The sequence below is a fragment of the Lontra canadensis genome, unplaced genomic scaffold (genome assembly GCF_010015895.1).
Source record: "Lontra canadensis isolate GAN:19392208 unplaced genomic scaffold, GSC_riverotter_1.0 scaffold182, whole genome shotgun sequence".
NCBI classification, from domain to species: Eukaryota; Metazoa; Chordata; class Mammalia; order Carnivora; family Mustelidae; genus Lontra; species Lontra canadensis.
This window is the reverse complement of record NW_022631176.1, coordinates 1,451,760-1,472,650: the sequence shown is the minus strand read 5'-3', so window position 1 is coordinate 1,472,650 and position 20,891 is coordinate 1,451,760. Positions and strand designations below refer to the sequence as shown.

The window sequence follows — 20,891 nt, the reverse complement described above, 5'->3', positions numbered from 1 at the left end:
TGTGCCCCCCTCCTCCCCCAGGACTCCCTTGTGCTCCCCCTCCTCCCTCAGGACTCCCCTGTGCTCCCCCTCCTCCCCTGGGACTCCCCTGTGCTCCCCTCCTCCCCTGGGACTCCCCTGTGCTCCCCCTCTATGGGGAAGCCCAAAGGCAGGCTATGCTCTTGCAGAAGTGTCTCCTTCTCTCTGACAGCAGGAAGCCCATTTTGGCCTCTGCCTGGCTCCCTCTCCCCTCATCCAACTGGCAGTTTATACCTGGTTTCTGATGCCTTTGAGGCCCCCGCACCTATATCTGGATTGGACCTGGACACAGAATGAAAGGCTTGGACCCCAATGGGGCCCAAGAACCTCCACCAACTGCGAGGGGGTGGGGCTACGGGCAGGCAGGCTGCCTGTGATGGGCCTTCTTTGTGCACAGGTGGCTGAGGTCATCTCCCCCGTGGCGGACAGCATAGCTGTGGAGATCATGCGGTTGCGGAGCCTGGAAGCCAAGGGCGTGACCGTGCGGACCCTCTCTGCCCAGGGCGAGTCCATGGACTCTGCCCCTGCTGCCATTCCCCCCGACCTCCTGGTGCCTCCGACTCCCCACCCGAGAACTGCTCCCACACCGAAGCCCTTAGCAAGTGCCGGAGCCCCTGATACCAAAGATGAACACCTGGGTCCCCACGTTGCCATGGACGGGGCCTGGGAGCAGGGTGGGGTCCCGGCCCCAGCCCACGGGCACATGCTGGAGCCACCCAGCCTGCAGGGTTCAGGCCCGGGGAGGCGGTCCCCCTCGCCCAGCCGGATCCTCCCGCAGCCACAGGGCACCCCGGTTTCCACGTCTGTCGCCAAGGCCATGGCCCGGGAAGCTGCGCAGAGAGTGGCCGAGAGCAGCAGGGTAAGGCCGGGCTTCTCCTTGCTGGTTCCACCACCCCTCACCTGTCCCCACCCTCCAGTCTGTGGAAGAGCAGCGCTGGTGCGCGGGGGCTGGCTGGCCCGGGGTGGGGGTATGTCACACAGCTTCCGCGTCCCCGTGGACTACTTTCTCAGCCAGATCCGGATAGAATCAAAATGTGTTTTCAGTATGTGAAATCCAGTGATTTTCTACCAGCCTGGTTTGGCTCGGACGCCAGGCCGTGAGAGCCCATGACCCAGGCTCTGGTCTATAATGAGGGCCTGAAAGGCGCCTTCTGCAGTCGGCTCGGGGACCTTCTTCCTGAGCGAGGCTCACGTCCTGGTTCTGTGTGCTTCAACGCCGCAGCTGTGTGTGTGCGCGTCTGTGCACATGTGTACGCGTGTGTGTGTATGCGTGCGCATGCGTGTGCATGCATCTCTCCGTTTGTGCTGTCCTACACGTGTGCAGATGGACATGCTTGCACACACGCGTGCACATATAGACGGCCGTGTGCATATGCACACATCCTACATGCAGAAGTGCACCTGTAAAAATACACTCGCGTGCCTGTTACCCGGATCTGTTTGGGCCATGGGGCCGGAGCATTTGGGTTGTGGCGGGGCCGTCTTCCCAACGAGACTTGGGGTGAGACCTGGTGTCGTAGGAAACACCTGGGAAGTGGTGCCCTGTCCAGGCGCGGGAGAGTGGGGTCTGGAACTGGGCTAGATCGCAAAGCCCTGTCTCATCCTCGGGCACGTTGGCTTACCAGGGCGCCCGGCATGTCTGCTGCGGCCTGCGGTCAGGGCTGCAGCCGAGGTGACAGCGGTGGTCAGCGTCCTGCTTAGTTCCGCCCATCCAGCTGCAGGTTCCCTCCAGGACAGGGAGCCTCGGGGCGTCCACTCTGAGATGTAGACAACTGTGCTGATGCCTGGGGGTCCCATGGTCTGGGTCAGCCTGGTCCTGGGCTGGGGACCAGGTCGGGGGCCTCAGGAAGGGTGCAGAGCCTAAAGGTCAGAGCTGGATGACCCAGGGGACATGCAGGACACACACAGGCCACATGGTGGGGCAGGGGGATGTGAGAGGTAGTGACAGCTGTCAGTCCTCCCAGAATACCAAAACCCAGGCTGTGTGTGAGCTCCCCCAGGTGGTTCAGTGTGGGCCACAAATACTTAAAAAAACAATTTAACACTCATCGTGACCCTGGACGAGAAGAAGTGTTTCCAATGCACACCTTTATTGTGGGCCCTCCCCTGCCGTGCTCTCATGAGGCAGAAGCCTGGCCCCGGATGGTGGTACTTAATGCTTTTGGTGAAACTCTGTGGGCAGGAAGGGCCTGGCGGTGGGGGGCAGGTGTCCCTCTGCAACTTGGGATGCAGCCGCACCTCCCGCAGCCCTAATACCCTCAGGCGGGGTCCCGAGAGCCAGCTGGAGCCAGGCCAGGGAACGCTGCCCCCATGCCAGCTCACCTTTCGGGAGGCAAGGAGAGAAAGCAAACCTCTGAATGTCGTCCTTCAAGAAAGCATTGATTGATCAGACCAATAGCTGGATAGAGAGAGAACTTTCCGTTGGTTTTCCTAGGTTTCCTCCAGCAAAGACAGGAAGTGGATCTGGTAAGGGACAGGGACAGTGCACTGAGGCCAATGCTTGGCCACTGGACACAGGTCCCTACCTGCGTTGGCTCCCAGAGGGCCCGGGGGGCTGGGTGAAGGAGAGGCCGAGCCTGGAAGACACAGGGACCTAGACGCCCCCTGCCTCTCGCTAGCCCCTCCTGACCGCTCCTTTCCTTCTCCTTCCAAGTTAGAGAAAAGGAGCATCTTCCTGGAGAGGGGTGGTGGGCAGTACACGAACTCCGACGAGGAGGACAGCTTTGAGTCCCCAGACATCAAGAGGAGAGGCGCGTCGGTGGATGACTTTCTGAAAGGCTCGGAGCTCGGCAAGCAGGTGAGTGTGAGAGTGGGGTCCCTGTGGGCCTGCCCTGGCCTCAGCCAGAGCTCCCGAGACTGACATCCTCCGGGGGCAGTTCCAGAAGGGAGGCCCCCATATGGGAGGCCTCCATCCTCCCCAACCACCCTGTGCTGGCATCTCATCATGTGGACAATCGGGTGGGTCGGGTAAACCTACAGGTGACCACTTGGTCGATTGAGGAGAAACCCACCATTGGTTTACCTGCTTTCCTTAATCAGACCAGTGTTGTGGGGCATCTGGTTTGTGCCAGGCATCACGGGGGGCTGGAAACGTGAGAATCCACATCCTATGCCTATAGCACGAGCTGCCAATGCTCCCCTCCCTGCCCAGGCCCCTGTGCAGCAGCTGTGTCCCGCCTACGTTGTGGCTCCAGGCTCAGATCACGTGCACCCTAATGGAAGCACCCTGATTGTCTGGGCAAGAGACGGGAAGGCCTGGAGAGTCGGGCAGTGTGGGCACATCAGGGCACGAAGACATGGCAGAGAGTGGCACCCACAAGGCAGGGCAACGCTGTGGCCTCGGGGGCCTCGGACTCCCACATGTGGGGTCATGTCCTGGCCCCGCTGCCACCCAGCTGTAGCTCTGCATGCAGACTGCCTGGCTCGTCCAGCTAGCCGGCTCTTTGTCTACAAGATTAAAATCGTTCTACGTGCACTCATTTGAACATAAGACACAGAATGCCTCCCTAATAATGACGAAGGTGATGAAGGCATTTCCGCACCCGTGATAGCGGGAAGCCTCAGGAGGATGGATGTTGCCAGGCTGATTCAGCTGTGCAGTGTGCCTGGGCTCTGGCTTCTGGATCATCCATACTTTTGGCCTTCCTCTCGTGGCTACAAAGTGGCTGCCATAGCTCCAGTAATCGCATCCTTATGTGATAGCTCCCCAAGAAGGAAGGAAGGGACGGATGAAAAAAGTCTTGGGACTTTTTTGGGAGAAAGAGTCCTTTCCAGAAGCTCCATCAGACTGGCTCTTCCCTCTCACTGGGCAGACTGGGGCCATGCGCCCTGGATGCCTGGGGAAGACCACCTGAAAGCAGCCTGCTCTTTGTGTATTTGAAGCCCTTCTTGGGATGTCTTCGACTTGGCCCCTGAGTAAAAGAATTGCCGCTGGAACCGTGCCCTCCACAAGGCCGCAGAAGCTGAGACTGAGAATCCCCAGCCCCTTCTCCCCGGGAGGCACGCCGAGCCTCCTGCCTGCAGCAGGCCACCAACTTCACATGGCCAGAAATGCTTACATGTCTTTATCTGGGCTAGTAATTGAAAACTGGAGTTTGTTTTTTTGTTGTTGTTGTTTTTTAAGATTTTATTTATTCGAGAGTGAGAGACCACAAGCAGGGGGAGTAGCAGAAGGAACGACAGAGAGAAGCAGGCTTCCTGCTGAGTAAGGAGCCTGACAAGGGGCTCAGTCCCAGGACCCGGGGAACATGACCTGAGTCGAAGGCAGACACTTAACGACTGAGCGCCCCAGGTGCCCCTGGAGTATTTTTAATAAATGTGCCTGAGCTGCTATTAAATGCATTTGCCTCATCGCCCACCTGGAAAATAAACACACCGTTCTTAATCCGCATCATCCAGCAAGGACAGAACGCAGTGGTCCGTCTGACCTGCCCGGCGTGCGGAAGGCTTCTTGCCCTCACATATCTCTCTGCAAACACTTGAGCTGATGAATGTGGGAGCAGCAGCCCCCTGGTGTCGCCGTGCACGGCCAGGGCTGGCCGTGTCCGTGCACACACGCACGTCACCGTCTCCATCAGGGGTCAGCGTGAGCCCAGCCTGCGTGGGGGGCCTGTCTCCTGCCCAGTCCGTCTCTTCTGTAGACAATGCAGGGTGCGTGAGCGTGTTGGGTGATGTGGTATTTGCAAAAAGCGTAAATGCCTGTGCGTGGTGCACGTGCACGCACTTTCCCACCCCACGGCTCTCCGTTGCACAGGTGCAGTGTGCCTGAGCCCTGCTGCCCCAGAGCCTGCCAGGGTCTCCGCCTGTCACCGCCGGCTCAGAGCTAGCCGACCTAGACTGGCTGTCCCCGCCCTCCTGGCTCCCTGAGCTTGACAGGATGGGGGTGTTTGGGCCTTCCTCAGCACGCATGTGCACGCACACACACGCGCGCGCGTGCACACACACACGTGCACATATGCACACACATACACATGCACATCATGAGCGGGGTCTTGCAAGCCAGCGGAGCAGGGGGGGCTGGCGAGGAGGGCCTGGGTGGCCCCTATGCTGCGGCCCCCACAGCGTCCCCTCTCTCGGCCCCTAGCCGCATTGCTGCCACGGGGACGAGTACCACACGGAGAGCAGCCGGGGCTCTGACCTCTCGGACATCATGGAGGAGGACGAGGAGGAGCTCTACTCCGAGATGCAGCTGGAGGATGGGGGCAGGAGGAGGCCCAGCGGTACCTCCCACAATGCCCTCAAGGTCAGTGGCCCCCGGTCCCCCACTCCCACCCCACGCCTTGGTGCTGCCCTTCCCTGTCCCTCTGCTGGGACTGCGAGCGGCTCCGGGAGGCCTCGCCTGGCTGTGCAGAGCCTGTGGGTTTGGGTCTGCTTCCTCCTTGTTGTGGAGTTTGTGTTGGGAAATTCCTCCAACCTCCCGTCCTGCCCGTGCCCCACAAGCCCGGGAGGAAGGGCTCAGGAGAGTCTGTTTGGGATCCTTGGGGTGCCCAGCTCAGTGCCAGGAACTGAGTGGGGAAGAACAGAGCCGGGAAGACCACCCTCCCCTGAGGGCCCTGAGCTCTGATCTGGAGCCGCACTAGGGGCCCAGGATGGGCGTGGCCAGCAGGGGTTTGGGCAGATTTGATGCGGGGAAGAAGCTGGGGTGATCCATGCGCCAGGGGGCATGGAAGCTAGAGGGGGTGGGGTGTCGCGGACAACACGGGGTCCACATGCAGGCCCCTCTGCAGACGCGTCCCCCAGAACCCCACATCCTCTGATGGGCTTGATGGGGGTCACCTTCATGGAACCGGAGCTTGAGGCCTCCAGAGACCCAAGCAGAAGAAGGCTTACCCTCATGTGTGCGTCCACGTGCTGCCCGCGTGCCCAGTCCTTCGTTCCCACAGCGGGAGCTCCCGCCTCTGCACCGGGCCCTGCCCCGGGCTGGCTGAGCCGTGTGGCTGCCATCCGCCAGCCTTTCCCACCCCTGGGGGAGACAGTCCAAGGGCTGGACGGCTGCTAGGACCCTTGTGGGCTTTGCACATGAAAAAGGCCACGAAGAGGAAAGTTCCTCTGGGGTTACAGCACCCCACCGTGGAATTTCTCTAGGACACACAAGCATGCATTTTGTTGGTGGAGAGAAGGCATCATCCAGCTCTGGGTGCCAACTCACTGGCAGGCACAGTCAGGACTGGCACAGACAGGACTCAGATGTTGTTCTGGCAAAGAGCCCCCGACAGGGTCTTGAAGACGCTCTGTCACCAAAGCACCTGCTGGAGTCCTGTGCAAATTCTGCCTTTTGGCAGCTCCTGCCACTCCTGGGGGCTCCTCCCCCGCCTCCTGCCAGCTCCCAAGGCACCACTGGTCAGCTGGACTCACAGTAACCTTCCTTGAGGGTGGCAGAGCCAAGACCTCCCCCTGGTCCGGTCTGATGCCCCCCACCCCTGGACTCCCCGCTTTGCCTGCAAGTGCTCACAGATGGGCTGGGCAGAGCCTGGATCTGGTTTTCATGATGCTTCTCCTTCTGGTGGAGAAAGCTCCTGGGAAGGCACTTCCTGCAAATAGTTTAGCAAAGAAGCAGAGTCTGCCTTCTCTCCCAGGCTGGAGGCCCGGAGAGCAGCAAGCTTGGTAGAAAAGCCAGCGCTGGGGGGCCGCCTGGGAGAGGCTGCCTGGGAGCTGACAGCCGGTAGAGTAATAATGCACGTGGCGTTGCTCACAGTGCTGTTCCTTTTTTTTTTTTTTTTTTCTTTAAATCAGAAGCTTTTATGGGCCGGTCTGGACGTCTGAGTTCTTTACAAAGTCTGACAGTTTGGGAATCTGGGATCACTGGGCTCAGCTTCTTGCCCATGACAATTCCGTAGGGCTGAGCCAGCTTCCCCCACACCAGCCTTGCCCTGGGAGCCCCCAGATTGGACCCCTTCTTCAAGCTCACAAACACACGGGGTGTCAGGTTAGCAAAGCGGAGGGGTTGGGTCAGCGGCTGGCACTGAGCTCCTGCCCCTGAGCCCTCAGCTCCCTAAACGCACCAGGGTCCCCAGCTGGCAGGAGCCCCACACAGCCATGCACCCCAGGGAGGAAGGGCCTTGTCTGGCGAGGCAATAGAGGTGCGCTTCCTGCCCAGCGGGCATGAAGGATAGGCTCAGGGATGCCCCAGCGGAGAGAACCTGCGAGGCCACGGCCAGGGGGTGCACAGTGGCTAGGTCCCTCCAGCCTGGGGCAGCTCCGGGGAGGGTGCTGTGCCAGGTGGGCGCCATGCCGGGCGGGCCCAGGATGGTGGGACGCGGCTCCCTGCGCGCCCTGGGCCAGGATCCGGAGAGGCAGGCCGACTAGGTCCTCTGCAGATGCGCCCGAGGCGCCAAGGGCTAAGGCCCCGGCTGTCCTATGGGTGTAGCCTGGAGCAAAGCGCAGCTGGAGTCGGGGAGGACGGAAGGGACGGTAGTGGGCGGGGCCTCCGTGGTGCCCGCCTCCGCCGCCCCGCCCCAGCCCCCTCCCCAGCAGCCGTTTTCTGAGCTCCTGTGGCGCAGGCCTCCCAGGGCCGAGCGCCCCCTGCTGCCCGCTGTCCCCAGCGGCACCCGGCGGCTCGCCTGCCCTCCACTCTGCGCGCCACCCGCTCCAGGCGAGACCGCGGCGCGCGGCTCCCCCTGCCCCGCGCCAGGCACCATCTGCTAACCTTGTGTTCTCATTTCAGAGCCCGGCCAGAGCATGCCTTTCGCCCCCACGAGTACACGCATGCTTGCTGCCCCTCATGGCCTCTGAGACTAATTGTCTGTTTTCTTTCCTCCCGCCATGTCACTTGGGTCCCACCGCGTTTTAACACAGCACCCCCTTCAGGAGTGCTCTCAGAGTAGCGGCTCTGAGGGGGCCTTCCTGGAGCGGCCCGAGCACCCCCACCCGACCCAGCATAGCTCCAGGCTGTTCAGTATCCCTGAAGTAGCCGAGGAGGGAGAGCACCTGGAGGTCTTGCACAAGCAGGGCTTAGGGTACCCGGCCAGGGCCCGGGCCCCACCGGCTTCCCGGCTCCCAGCCAAGCCCAGGGGCCCAGGGGGCGGCGGGCCCCATGCGGAGGACTTCGGTCTGGAAGACAGAGGCTGCTGGTCCAGCCGCATGGCCAGCAGGAGCCCGGACAGTGGCCTGGACTGTGGGAGTGAGGAGGAGGAGCTACGTCTTAGCTTCAGGAGCTCGTCCAAGTGCACCCCGGGCCCTGGGCACTGCCCCCATAGGAGAAGCCCGAGGCCGCTGCTGGCCCAGCGGCGGACGCTGACCCGGCAGAGCAGCATCGAGGAGGACTTTGGGGAGCAAGTGGACCCCAGCGCCGTCCTCAGGAGCCATGATGCCCACCCGAGCCCAGAGAGATCCGCCCCCAGGAAGTATGGCCGGGAGGAGCCCCTGGGGCACCAGGGCCTGCGGGATGTCTGGAAGAAAAGCATAAACATGCCTGACAGTAGGGCCACTGCCCCAGAGTCACCTCCCCGGGTGACAGCAGGCCCTGTGGTGTGTGAAGTCAACTTCCTTCTCACATCTGCTTGCCAAACCAATCCATTTTCATTCTTTTCCCTGATTTTTTTTCTGTTGGTGTCCATCCCTGGGGAGCGTCTCTGCTGGCTGTCTTTCATTTCCATGCATTTTGATTTCAGTGCCATTGCTTCCCAATCTTTGACCATGCTGACGACCCCTTTCCTTTGCTTTAGAATACTGACCCCCACCCCACAGAATCAGCGACGATTATGGCTGCTTTAATTAAAGGACAACTGAATCTAAATTTTAATTAAGGGTTAGCTGAACTACGATGATCCAAAAGTTTGGCAACATGTGTTTTTTTCCAAATGAACCCTCGGGGACGTTCACGACCGCCACCCGCACCGTCGAAGGTGTTTTCTGATTGTGGCCCTGGGTTTGGATCTTTATCCGTAACTGGAAAAAAGAATGAGGAACAGTTATCAAAGGTCCATTTTTATATGTTGTTTCCAAAGTGGCTTTTGTTGTGTTTTGTTTTTCCTTCCCCTTTCTTTCCGGGGGATGTTTCCAGAACGAGTTTCCATCATCAGCTCTAGACGCATCCCCCGCCTTGTGTTCCAGGCTTGTTGGCAGGTCAAGAGTAAGGGGTCCCTCCAGGCATCATTCATCTCTATATTGTGTGCCCTTCCCAAAACATTTGCTCCTGTCATGCTGAACTTTTCCATGAAAACACAGGTGAGCCGCTGCCGTGCACTCCAGGCCTGGGGTCTGAGCCTGCTGTGCACACAAGGGCGCCGATCTGAGCCCACTGAGTCGCCCACCATCCGTGCGTGGCCCACATCCTGTCCTCTGCCTGTGATAAGCCGTCTAACAACAGTCCCCACCACTGTTCGTTCCCTGTGCCCCCAAGAGCTTCCCGACTCCAACTGCTTCCCAGTGAGCCGGAGGTTTCGCTAGGATTCTCTCGTAAGATTCTGACCTTTAGTGCAAAGTAGAAGCAAACCCGTCCAAAAAGGAGAACCACCCAAGGCAGCCCTGAAAAGTCATTGGTGTCTTCGGATTAGGGCCAAGATGTTGCCGTGAGTTTCAGAGCTGGGAACACACAGAAACTTCTGTCCGAGTTTCCGGTAACCTCACACACAGCGGTGTCCAGGCGGGGTGTTCGGAAGCACAGCTAACCCCCCCCCCCCCGCCCACGTCCGTGAACACTGCAGGGGCAGGCTGTCCTGAGACTAGCTGAGGGCCGGATGCGGTCCGAGGGGCTGGAGCTGGGATGAGCTGGGTTGGAGCCACTCTCACTCTGGTTCCAAGACCTTGGCTTCGGCAGCGGGAGCCGCAGAGAAGAGTGCCTCCCGAGGAGTCCCTTCTCGCCCCCGCTCCCCTCCGTGTGTCGAGAAACGGCTCTGGTGCGGAAGACGGGCGGGCTGGGGAGAGCAGCCTTTTCTCTCCTCCAGGTTATTCAGCTAACCTTTCAGTTAAAAGCTAAGTTTAGTTGCCTTTAGAGCTTCTGCTTCTGAGTTGATTTGATTTGGCTGACTTAATTCTTTTGTTCCCCAAGGCTGGCAGGACTTATGACTGTGCTGTTGTTGTGTCTTCAGATTTTAGGAAACCCGATGTCTGCAGGACGGGCGGACAGGGTGGATCACGTGGGCCGAAGGTTCTCCCACGGCAGTGCTGGTCCTCAGCGGTCCCGGCCGATGATGGTCCCGTCCATCGGTTAGTGGGCCTGACACCTTGCTCTCTCTTGGGACCCCAGAGCACATGGCCGCTCCGTCCGTGATCAGGACACATTTGCAAACTCAGTAGGAGTAGCATTTCTAACCACGTACAGAAAACTCTCTGGTACTTATGGCAAAAAGATGCAGAAAGAGGCATAAGAGAAATGAAACCTATTTATAAGTGTTCTCAAATATCATATTGGCTTTTAACATCAGTCTTCTCCCTACCAATTTGTTTTCTTTCCTGGAGAGGCCAAACCACATGAGCCCTGGAGAGATTGCAGTGTGAGGCCTCTCACGTCCCAGCTTGTGCTCTCGTGAGAGGGTCACAGCCAAAGAAGCAGGAGTCGCAGCTCAACTCCAAATACCTAAACAAACCCAAGTAACAGAGAGCTCTCTGTGTGCGTAAAGCATCCCGGCAGCCGGGGCTCAAAGTGACGGGGAACCCCACGAGGCCTGATGTGGCCTCCAGAGTGTGGGCCGCCCTCGTGCACGTGCTCCCCTCCTCGCTCGGGAGCCCTCCTCCGGCCCCCTGAGCCCACTCCCTTTATTCCTTTTTGGGATTGAGCCACTCGTGCTGAAAGCTGTCATTTTAGTCCCCATAACTGATCCCACGCGGAAGGGGGTGGTGGTTGGAGGTCGGAAGGGGTGGCTTCAACTGTTCGTTCCAGTGGAATGAATCATGGCAAAAACGATTCCAAAAAGTATTTGCACAAGATAACGGAACGTGGGAAATCAGCGCAGAGAAACTGGCGTTTTGTGGGAGTGCGCGTGCATGTGAACACAGGCAGGGAGAGCTGTGAAGGGAGCGGGCGCAGCGGAGCCTGACCCAGGGCCCGGGGGGACAGCTCAGGGGCCTCCGGACACCAGCACACAGCTGACGTTCAGGGGACAGTCGCCTCTTTTCGGGTCAACTAACAGGACAGACGGATGTGATGACGCAAAACAGATCCTCTAAAATACTTTACTTCTTCCAGACTTTTCTTCCCTTTTGAGTCCAAACAACAGGGGAAAAGTTTTCTCTTCCACCTCTATGGTTTTAGAATGTTTTTACTGATCAGTAAAAGTGTCATAAAATACTCAAGACCCTTAAAAAAAAAAAAGTTTTTTCAGTTCGCTGAAAAATGACAAAGAACGCAGCAACAGTCCAACTGGTAGACGCCGGTCCCGCCTGTTCCACATCAGCGGGCAGCTTACGTCACACAGCCTGGGTAGTCTCAGGGGCTCTGGACCCGGTGCCACGGTGCCCCCACGTTCACGTGATCTGTGTGTCACCCCTCCGTGACAGTGACCGAGCCTGACGGGGTGATCCTGGTGTAGCAGGTGCACGGCTCGTGGGGGACTGGCCGTCTTCAGAAGCGAGGTGGAGCGGGGCTGGTGTGCGGGCCAGGACCCAGTCATCTCTGCTGCAGAAGGGGGTTTCTGGGGCTTCCCTGGACAGTCACTGTCATGCGGTGAGACCACAGCCTGACGCATGGCAGGAATTGTGTCTGTGCTCACAGGGGAGGGTTGGGGGCAAGGGGCTGGGGCTCTGCAGAGGCTCCATCCCCGGGCTCCTGGGAATGGCTGCGGGAGGGACTGCAAATGGCCCAGTGGGTGTGGAGGCAGAGGGGAGACATGGACGCCTTCTAGTCCTCCCTGCTGACCCAACCTCTGGAGCCCCTGACGGCCCTTTGAATGGGTGTGTCTTACTTAAGAAATTGAAAGTTTGCACGCGTGTTTTCATCTTAGTAAAACAATAGCTAAATTAGCAGAAAGAGAATAATGCTAACATTTTAATCAAAAAAAAAAAAAAGGCTCTTAATATAACTCAAAAAAAGTGCCAAATAAATCCGTGATGGATTTGGTTTAATTGGACCCGATTTCTTACCATGTAGTGATGCAAGAAAGCACATACTAACATGATTATTATTAAAGGCTTTGATTCATACACAAGCACCTGAGTTTCAAAGGACAGAAGTGAAGCGTGCTCAGCAGAGCCCAGTGACCCCCGGGAATGGCCAGGGGTGTGCCAGCAGACTTTGTGCCCCTCTTTCCGATTTAGTTCCATTTTTCTTGTGCAAATATCAATGATTGTTTTAGAAACCTGCTCCATTCCAGAAGCATTCCTTTTTTTTTCCCCCCCAGAGGAACCTAATTCTGTAGACAATAACTTCCTAAATATATTTTTATTTATCATTATTTGAGAGAGAGAGAGAGGCAGTGCATGAGCAGGAGGGGCAGAGGGAGAGGCAGAGAGAATCTCAAGCAGGCTCCACGCCCAGCACCGAGCTCAGCGGGGGTATCGAGCTCACGACCCTGAGGTCACGAATGGCGCTAAAATCGAGAGTCAGATACTTAACCAACTGAACCACTCAGGCGCCCCCGGAATATATTTTTAAGAAGCAATGCATCGCAATTGAATAAAAATACCGTAACTTTTAATATTCTCTGGGTGTCCTAATTAAGGAAACAGATTTAAAAAGACTTAAAAACAGAAAAATTATGTGGGTCCAGATGTAGTGAATTCGGGACCCTATGGTCAGCATGAGGAGGGCCTCCCGATGCTGATCCGTGACTCACAGGAGGAAGGAGCTGGGCACGGTTTCTCGCTGGATCGTGGCTGGTCTTTGCTCCACTCGGGAGGATCCCATTCTGACCAGGGGGCTGTGACCTCCCCAAAGGTACCTTCAGCTCAGGTCATGATCCCGGAGTCCTGGGATCAAGCCCCGCATCCCGCTCCCTGCTCAGCGGGGAGCCTGCTTCTCCCTCTGCCGCTCCCCCTGCTTGTGCTGTCTCTGACAAATAAATAAAATCTTAAAAAAACAACAACAAAAAAACCCCACAATTTTTGGAAGCCGGATGGGAGGTGGAGTTTTGTGAAGAATGCATTTGTCGCCACTGAAGTGTTGAGGCTAAGTGAGCACCCCAGACTTCCACTCACGTGCAAATGCTTTTCGGTGACGGGGCATCGGGGCCGTCCCTCTGGCTCCGCTCCGCAGCGGATGGCCTGTCCCGCGCTGGGTTTCCTGACCGCGGCTGCTTTTCCCGCCCATCCATGTCGATCTGTATTGCACCCAAAGATGTACAGACAGAAGTTCCAGTGCTGCCATCGACCATCTTCTGAACCGCGTTTCCGACAGCAGCACAGGTCTCTACGTCCGGGAGTCACCTAGCCCTCTGCCTCTCCCCCCCCCCCCCCAGACGAGTACAGCGAGCGGGACCGCCTTTCTCCAGACTTCTACGAAGAGTCGGAGACCGACCCAGGTGCTGAAGAGCTCCCGGCCCGGATCTTTGTGGCGCTTTTTGACTATGACCCCCTCACCATGTCCCCGAATCCAGATGCTGCTGAAGAAGAGCTTCCCTTTAAGGAAGGACAGGTCATCAAGGTGGGCGCCAGGCGGCGTGGGGGGCAGGGAAGGACGGTGCGGTCACCGTGCTGCAGCCCCTGAGCTCATCCCCAGGGCGGGCCTGTTCTGTCGCATCAGTCAGCCGTAGGACCAGCAGAGAGAGGGCTCGTGAGTCCGAAGCAGGGACCCCGGAGAGAGCCTGGGGCTCGGCCTCCCGGAGGAAGCCCGCGGCTATGGACGGGAGCACCGCCAGGGGGAGACTCAAAGTCCTCTCCGTGGGGTGGGGTTTCCTCACACATGCAAAGTGGAGCCGAACCCCGACCTGTGCCCCCCGCTGGGTGATGGGACCAGCGGGTTGTCCAGACCCTGGGGCGGAAGCCGGTTCCCCGGTGTGGCCGTGGGTCTGCAGGGCACGTGTCGGTGACGACGGGCTCTTCCCGCACATTCTGACAACGCACGGGAGACCCGGCACTCACACTGCCTCGGCCTCTCGCCCCGGCTCCAGGTCTATGGTGACAAAGACGCGGACGGCTTCTACCGTGGGGAGACCTGTGCCCGGCTCGGCCTTATCCCTTGTAACATGGTCTCAGAAATCCAAGCCGACGATGAGGAGATGATGGACCAGCTTCTGAGACAAGGCTTCCTGCCTCTCAACACTCCTGTGGAGAAAATAGGTAAGAGACCACCCCCGGGTCGCCCCTGCCCCTGCTGGCGGGGCTGCTCCGGCCTCCCTGGCCTCCCCCGCCTCCCCCAGCCACGCCACCAGCCGGGAGCAGGAGGCGGTGTGGACAGGGTCCAGTCGGTGCCATTGCAAGGGAATCTGAAAACGAACCCGCACTGCACACCGGGTTATAACAGTCTTGCCTGCTTTGGGGACATTTACACGCCCAAATATTTACGAAAACTCAGATGATTTTATAATGAAAGAGGAAGTGCAGCGTTGCTTACTAAAGATCTGTCCCACCAGAAAATAGACTGCTTGCTTTCTGGCTGTTTCTGCATGTTGTATCCCCTAAAACCTGTGCATTTATACCGTGACCCCCACGGTGCTGGTGTCAGGAAGCGAAGCCTCTGGGAGAAGCTGACGTTGTGACTGTGGAGCTCTCAGAGGGGCGTCAGGGCCCTCGCAAAGAGGCCCCACGGGTGTCCCTCACCCCCTCTACCCTGCAAGGACAGGTGGGAAGACACCACCCATGAACCAGGACGAGGATCCTCCCCAGACCCGACTCTGCGGCGTCCCAGTCTCAGACTTCCAGCCCCCGGGGCCTTGAGGAGCGGCTGTGCGCCGTGTTCGGGCAGAAGGCACAGACCAGGACGTCGGGGTCAGGGGTCTTACTGTGGGACGCACCCTGGGTTCACACCTGGACCCCATCGTCTCCATGGGGGATGGGCCGTGAGCGTCCGCCTGTCCCCAGTGCGGGGCACAGGGTGAGGAAGTCACCGCATGCTTTCCATTCGGGTGGACATTCCTCATCCAAAAGGAAGAAAAGACTGTCCCCCGTCGTGTGGATGGAGGACACTCTCCTCTGTTTACCTCGACCCAGTTTGCAAGCAGCCGTGAGTACACAGTGGAACTATTTTCAGAGCGTCACGGTTACGATCTCTAATTTTGCGCACATGTGGGGGAAATCTACATATTTCAGAGGCCTTTGCTTTCTCTACAAAGCTGGAGACAGGAAGATCTACTTTATGTCATTCATGTTTTAGGTTTTAATACTTTAAAACATTAGGTTAACGTAGTTGCAAGTCAGATTTCAGAGACAAAATGCAGTGGCTCAAAGAATATGCATGATTTTAAGGATAATCACAAACTCAAGCAGAATGCTTCGACTCTGGTATGAATGAACTCACGGTGTGGAGTCAGAGCCGCGTCTGAGAGCAGAGGCTTCTGGGAATATCCTGCCTGGATCAAGTCCACGAGCCTGAAGCTCTCTGAGCCCGATACCCCCCGACTCCCATTCCGACGCCACCGGGTCTGGCTCCGCTCCCCGCAGACCCAGTGAGCCCGCCTGGGCTCCGCTAGAAAGCAGTAGCTTGATTCAACTTACCAAGTAGGTTGAATGTCTGTCTTATTGTCTTTTTCTAATTGTGACTTTTGAGGGAACCGGACTGAGGCACCGTGGGCCCTTCTAGCACTAGGAAGTGTCGCTGTCACCGCAGGCTGAGCCCGTGCCCCCCCGTGGCTGGGGCAGGACCCGGTGTCCGCCTCGCAGCCGTCTTCCGACACCACATGTGGTAAGACAGGAGGAAACGGGGTACGCACTGGAAAAGAAGACAAACTTTTTTCCAAGTCACGTGTGACATGAAAATTTACTTAGAGAATCTAGAACACGAGTTCCTAGAGCCACGGAGGGAGCTTAGCAAGGTCAACAGATACAAAAGCAATTGTTTTTCCAAATGTTAGCATGAAAAATTTGGAGTTGACGTTTAAGACATAATGTTATTTACGATGATGTAACGAAGACATGAGAAGGGAGGGGTTGAATGCAGGCGGGCTCTGCGTGGGGGAGGCCACCAAGCCTGAGGACAGAATCCGAGGATTCCCCGAGGAAACAGACGTCATGTTCTGCACTGTGGGCGGTGAAGACGTCCAGCACCCCCAAACTGACGGACGCACCCACAGGCTCATCCATACGGACCGGACGCGCCCCTCCCCTTGCCCCAGTCCATGTCTGTGCAGATGGGACCTGCCCCCCGGGTCCATGTCTGTGCAGGGATCCGTGTAGAATCCGTGCACTAAATCAAACGTGTATGAAAAGGCAAAGGGACTGCAGTTGCCCGAGTGATTTTCTGAAAGCGCCGTGGAGGACACCATGGTGTGAGCAGGTTCTACGACTGGACACACAGGGGAGCTGATGGAGACCCAGTGGTGTGGGCGGCCCAGGGCACCGCCATCCGTGCAACAGGGCAAATTCAGAAACGGACCGACGCCTGCAGTGTCCACAGAGTTTCAACCCAGGTAGGGGGGCTCAACAGGGAAAGGACAGTCTCTTCTATCATGGGTGCTGGACTCGGGCAGAGAAAAATGAAGCTTGGGCCGCACCCCTGCCAGACTCACAAAATGAACTCAGAATCGAACAGTCTTAAGTATAAAAACTAAGACCGTGAAACTTCTAGGAGAGGAGCTTCGTGGCCATGGAGCCCTGATGTCTTTGACGTGACACTGAAACCAGGACACAGTAAAGCAAGAGACTGACGTCAGGCTCTTGAGCATCGAGTCGTTTCTAAACTGGAGAAACACAGCATGAAGAGAAGGAAGGGTGAGGCTCCGGTCTGGCCGCGAGTGTCCGCAGGGGACCCGGCCGAGGGGGACCCGGACTGGGGGCACCCCGCGCTCGACTACTCCACAACAGGAAAGCCAACGACCAGCGCCAGTGCGGGCCAGAGACCTAAGAGCTCCTTTACCACGGAGGACTCGTGGATGGCGGACAAGCAGACGGAGAGACGCCCAACAGGACCCGTAGTGTGTGGAGAAGCGCCATGAGAAGCCCTGACGCCCCCGCCGGGATGACCACAGCAAGCGTGGGTTGGGGTGCGGGACCGGAGCCGCGTCCGCTGGGGGCGACCCCGTGGGGCGGGACTGCTCTGTCCGACAGGCGGCGGGTCCGTGGACAGCTGGACGCACAGTGCAGGCCGGCCACCCCCTCCTGCGTCCTCGCCCGGAGGACTGGAGCTTCCGTGCGTGCCCACAGCGGCCTGTGTGCTCATAGCGCCCTCACCGCATGCCACTGAGATGGGGAAACTCAGGCGTCTTGCCCCCGGGGAGCGGGTGGAGTTGCTGCCTCGTCCACACAGGGGGGCTGCCCCCCAGCGGCGAAGGCTGCACCGCAGACACACAGTCCCATGAGGGGCTGTGATCTCTGATTTCAGAGGATCCCAGCTTCGTCTCGGCCTCCCTGTCGGACGGACGCATCGGGGGAGGAAAGCGTCCTCATTGCTGGGGGGGGGGGGGGGGGGCAGAGCAAACCCACGAGAATGCGCAGCTCAGGGCGACCGGCCGCACAGCCAGGGCTTCGCGGGGCCTGGAGAGGGCAGTAGTCCAGTCCCGCTGGCCCCGTGGGCCCTGCGGCCCTGGGGACGAGGGAGCGGGGGCGGCACTCCTTGTGGAGTAACCATGACGGCTTTTTCCTCCTCACGATGTCAACAGAGAGAAGCAGAAGCAGCGGCAGGCACCCAGGGGCGACGCGGAGGGTGGTGGCGCTGTACGACTACGACCCCAGAGAGAGCTCGCCCAATATCGATGTGGAGGTACGTGCCCAGCGTCGCTTCCCCGCGGCTCACGGCCGGTCCCCGGGCCTCTCCCCGCAGAGCAGCCTGCGGGCCGTGGGACCCGGCCTCCCCGCTTCTCTGGAAGGGTCTGTGTGTGCAGTAAATGGTGTGAGGGAGCTAGGCCGGAGGAGACAGGGAAGGGGCACCGCGGCTGACCAGCCTGGTCACTGCCGCGGTCCAGGGTCCCGTGCAGGAGGCCGTGGGAGGAGCCATCTGCCGTCCTCAGCCCCGGGTGACAGCCCGAGTGTCTTCTGGAAGAGAATTAACATCTGCGGTGTGGGGGCCTGGAGAGAGAGCAGAGCTATAAGCGGCCCCGCCCTCCAGGCAGAAGCTGAGGGACAGGTCCCGTGTCCTCCACACACGTGGCCTGGGCCAGCGTGGCCCTCGGCACCCTGGGAGGCAGAAGGGACCCCCTCCAGAGCTGACAGGCTAGGTGCTCAGCCTGTGCACCTGCTTTCTCAGGCGACAAGCGGTGTCCACATCTGTCATCCCCGGTTTCTCTTGTGCCCCACGTGCTCCCAGCACGTGGTTCGGATTCAAAGCAGGTTCTGCAAACATTGCTACGCGGATCCGATTCATAAGGGACATGTGGTGGCCTGAGAGGTCATCTCCCTTCCCTTGTCCTCACATTCAGAGATAAGCCGGCACGTGATTTTGTCCGTGTGCCCGTCCGTGTGCCGGTGTCTAGGCGGGCGCCTGGCACGTCGCGTACACTTTGTAGACAGAGTAATTGAGTAAAGGCTTTTCGCACTCAGTCCAGGGACATTTATGTGACGGTCCTCATGCTGCAGAGGACCCTTCCCTGAACTTCTGGTTTTTCAAGTTAACTCTTTGAGTCGTTTTATTTTTTTTAAAGATTTTATTTGAGAGAGAAAGAGAGAGAGCACGGGCCGGGCGAGGGGCAAAGGGAGTACCTGCTCAGCAGGGAATCAGATGCGGGGCTCGATCCCACGACCCCGGGATCATGACCTGAGCCAAAGGCAGCCGCTCCACCACCTGAGTCCCCAGGCGTCCCCACTTTGACAAGTTTTAAACAAGAACTATGGTGGCGGGGGGACGCAGCCGCTGTTGTGAGCTCTGGCCGGGAATGGCGTGCGTGGTGCGTGGCTGGGAGGTGGCCGCAGCCTGAGCTGTTCTACCCCCGCGTCCCCGGGGCGCCGTGTACAGAAGCACCGGCCAGCTTCCATACCCTTCCTCCCTGGGTGAGCGGAAGAGCAGGTCAACCGCAAAATGATGAGAAAAAAGAAACCCTTAGAGCAATCGTGAGGACCTTTTTAAAGAAAACCAGCCACTCCGAACCGAAGGTGTCACTAGCCTGACGTTCTGTCCCCGCAGGCAGAGCTCACGTTTTGCACCGGAGACATCATTACCGTTTTCGGGGAGATCGATGAAGATGGATTTTATTACGTAAGTGTCTGAAACCTCAGGACACTGCATCTTGCTCATTCTGTGTGTCTGCTTCTGCGTGTGTCCTTGCCCCTGAAATGAGGTATGAGCTTCCGACGGCTTTCGGGAAGGTCCCAGTCTCTGGGGCTCGTCTGGTGCAGGAAGGGGGTCTGTGAGCGTCTCCAGCCTCCTTCTCCGAGGGGGGCACGTGCCGTGTCCGCAAGCTGCAGACAGAGGACACGTACTCACGTTCTTCCGTCTAAAACTGTCTTCGTCCAAACGCGTCCCAGCTGAACTCTCCGGTTGTTTATAAGGTGGACGTTTGGGGCAGGAGAAGGAAGGAATACAAACAGGCCACGTTGTTACTTAATCCTCCCCAGCAGAGTGTGCAAGTCCGCCCTGACCTTCCTCCCAGCTGACGGCCGTCGGCAGCCGGGACCGGGCTCTGGGCAAGGGCTCCTGGCTCAAGGCCTGGGGGGCGGGGGGCAGCCTCCATCCTTTACGCTGCTGACAGTTCCTGAGGAAAAGAGAGAGAGAATGCTGACTGGCTCATCTTCGTGCTTCACGGCACCCCCAGGCCCAAGCGCACGGGGCCACTGAAGAGCTGGCTGGCCGGACTGGGGGTGCCCGTTGCAGGGGCACTTGGGGACAGGGCCCCCACCTTGCACCAGGGGCCCCACTTTCCCCATGACCCCCATCTTTAGTCAGAACAGCTGGAAACCATCTGGTCCTGCTAAGGCAGGTTTTCCTTCGAGTCAGACGAGTTCACAGCCTGCGGGGAATCCGAGTTTGGGATTATGGCAGGTCCGTGTTTGGAGGAGCTGCGCTGGCCCCTGTTTCTTCCCAGATGAGAGTACGGGGTCTGTGAGTGATCAGACGTCAGGCTTTCTGTCCTGCCGAGGGTTCGAGGGGGCGGGTGAGGTAGGTGGGAGCCCCCGAGGCTGAGACACAGGCTCGGGCTGGTCCAGGTGACGGAGGGAGGTGGATGGAAGCTGCCTCGGTAGCTCCCAGAGCGCAGGTCGTCAGTTGGGGTGAGGGCGTCATCCAAGAAGATGCCCAGATTCTGCCCCGGGTGATGGGTGCCGTGGGTGCCCTTGGAAACACGGGCACGAGTGAGGGAAGGATGCGTTTTAGAAAATACTGAGCATGAGGCTGGGAGGAGGACCTCCGAGCTTCTCCACGATGGGGAGGGATCCGTGCCATCGATTCTGGAAGATTCTGATGGCCACGTCGGACACAGCAGCATGTGGCAGAGGGGACGGCCGTGAGGCAGTCAGTGCACTTCTGCCGTGGCATTAGCAAGACGGCATGGGAAGCTCTGAAGAACCAGAGGGGGAGAGTAAACGTGCAGGCGGGCCTGCCCCCCGTGCCGCTCGGGGAGCCCAGAGAGGGGGTTGGTCTGCATGTGTGCGTGCGCGGGATGGTCCCGGGCTGCGTGCCCACGGGCCCCGTGAGCTGAACGTGGCGCCACTGGGGCTGTGAGGCTGAGGCTGGGCGTTTTCCCACCACATGGTCCCCAGCCCCAAACCCACGACGCCATGTGGCCTGATGTCTGGGCCCACGGACATTGGTGTGTCTGCTTATGGACGTGATTCTTGACCTTGGATGTGGGAGAAATCCCTAGGGACACGTGTGGTGGTGACCCAGTCACAGTGTGTCATGTGGCTGCCACCATCCGCCTCCAGGGCACCTTCCCTCCTGCCAGCCGGAAGTGCCATCTGACACTCTCCACCCCTCGCGT

General features: G+C 58.7%; 1 protein-coding gene across 4 annotated transcripts in view; it reads left to right on the top strand.

The window, feature by feature from the left end:
* RIMBP2 (RIMS binding protein 2) overlaps positions 1 to 20,891 on the top strand; it is an 88,159-nt gene that overhangs the window by 62,763 nt on the left and 4,505 nt on the right. For 3 of the 4 annotated variants that reach the window (XM_032846883.1, XM_032846885.1, XM_032846884.1), the window contains exons 11-18: positions 416 to 877; positions 2,672 to 2,815; positions 5,102 to 5,260; positions 10,047 to 10,164; positions 13,350 to 13,534; positions 14,001 to 14,169; positions 17,643 to 17,743; positions 19,100 to 19,171. In XM_032846883.1, coding sequence (XP_032702774.1) covers positions 416 to 877; positions 2,672 to 2,815; positions 5,102 to 5,260; positions 10,047 to 10,164; positions 13,350 to 13,534; positions 14,001 to 14,169; positions 17,643 to 17,743; positions 19,100 to 19,171 — 1,410 coding nt within the window. Of the gene's footprint in view, positions 1 to 415; positions 878 to 2,671; positions 2,816 to 5,101; positions 5,261 to 7,824; positions 8,485 to 10,046; positions 10,165 to 13,349; positions 13,535 to 14,000; positions 14,170 to 17,642; positions 17,744 to 19,099; positions 19,172 to 20,891 lie in introns of all 4 variants that reach the window. The other variant, XM_032846882.1, reaches the window with a different exon arrangement.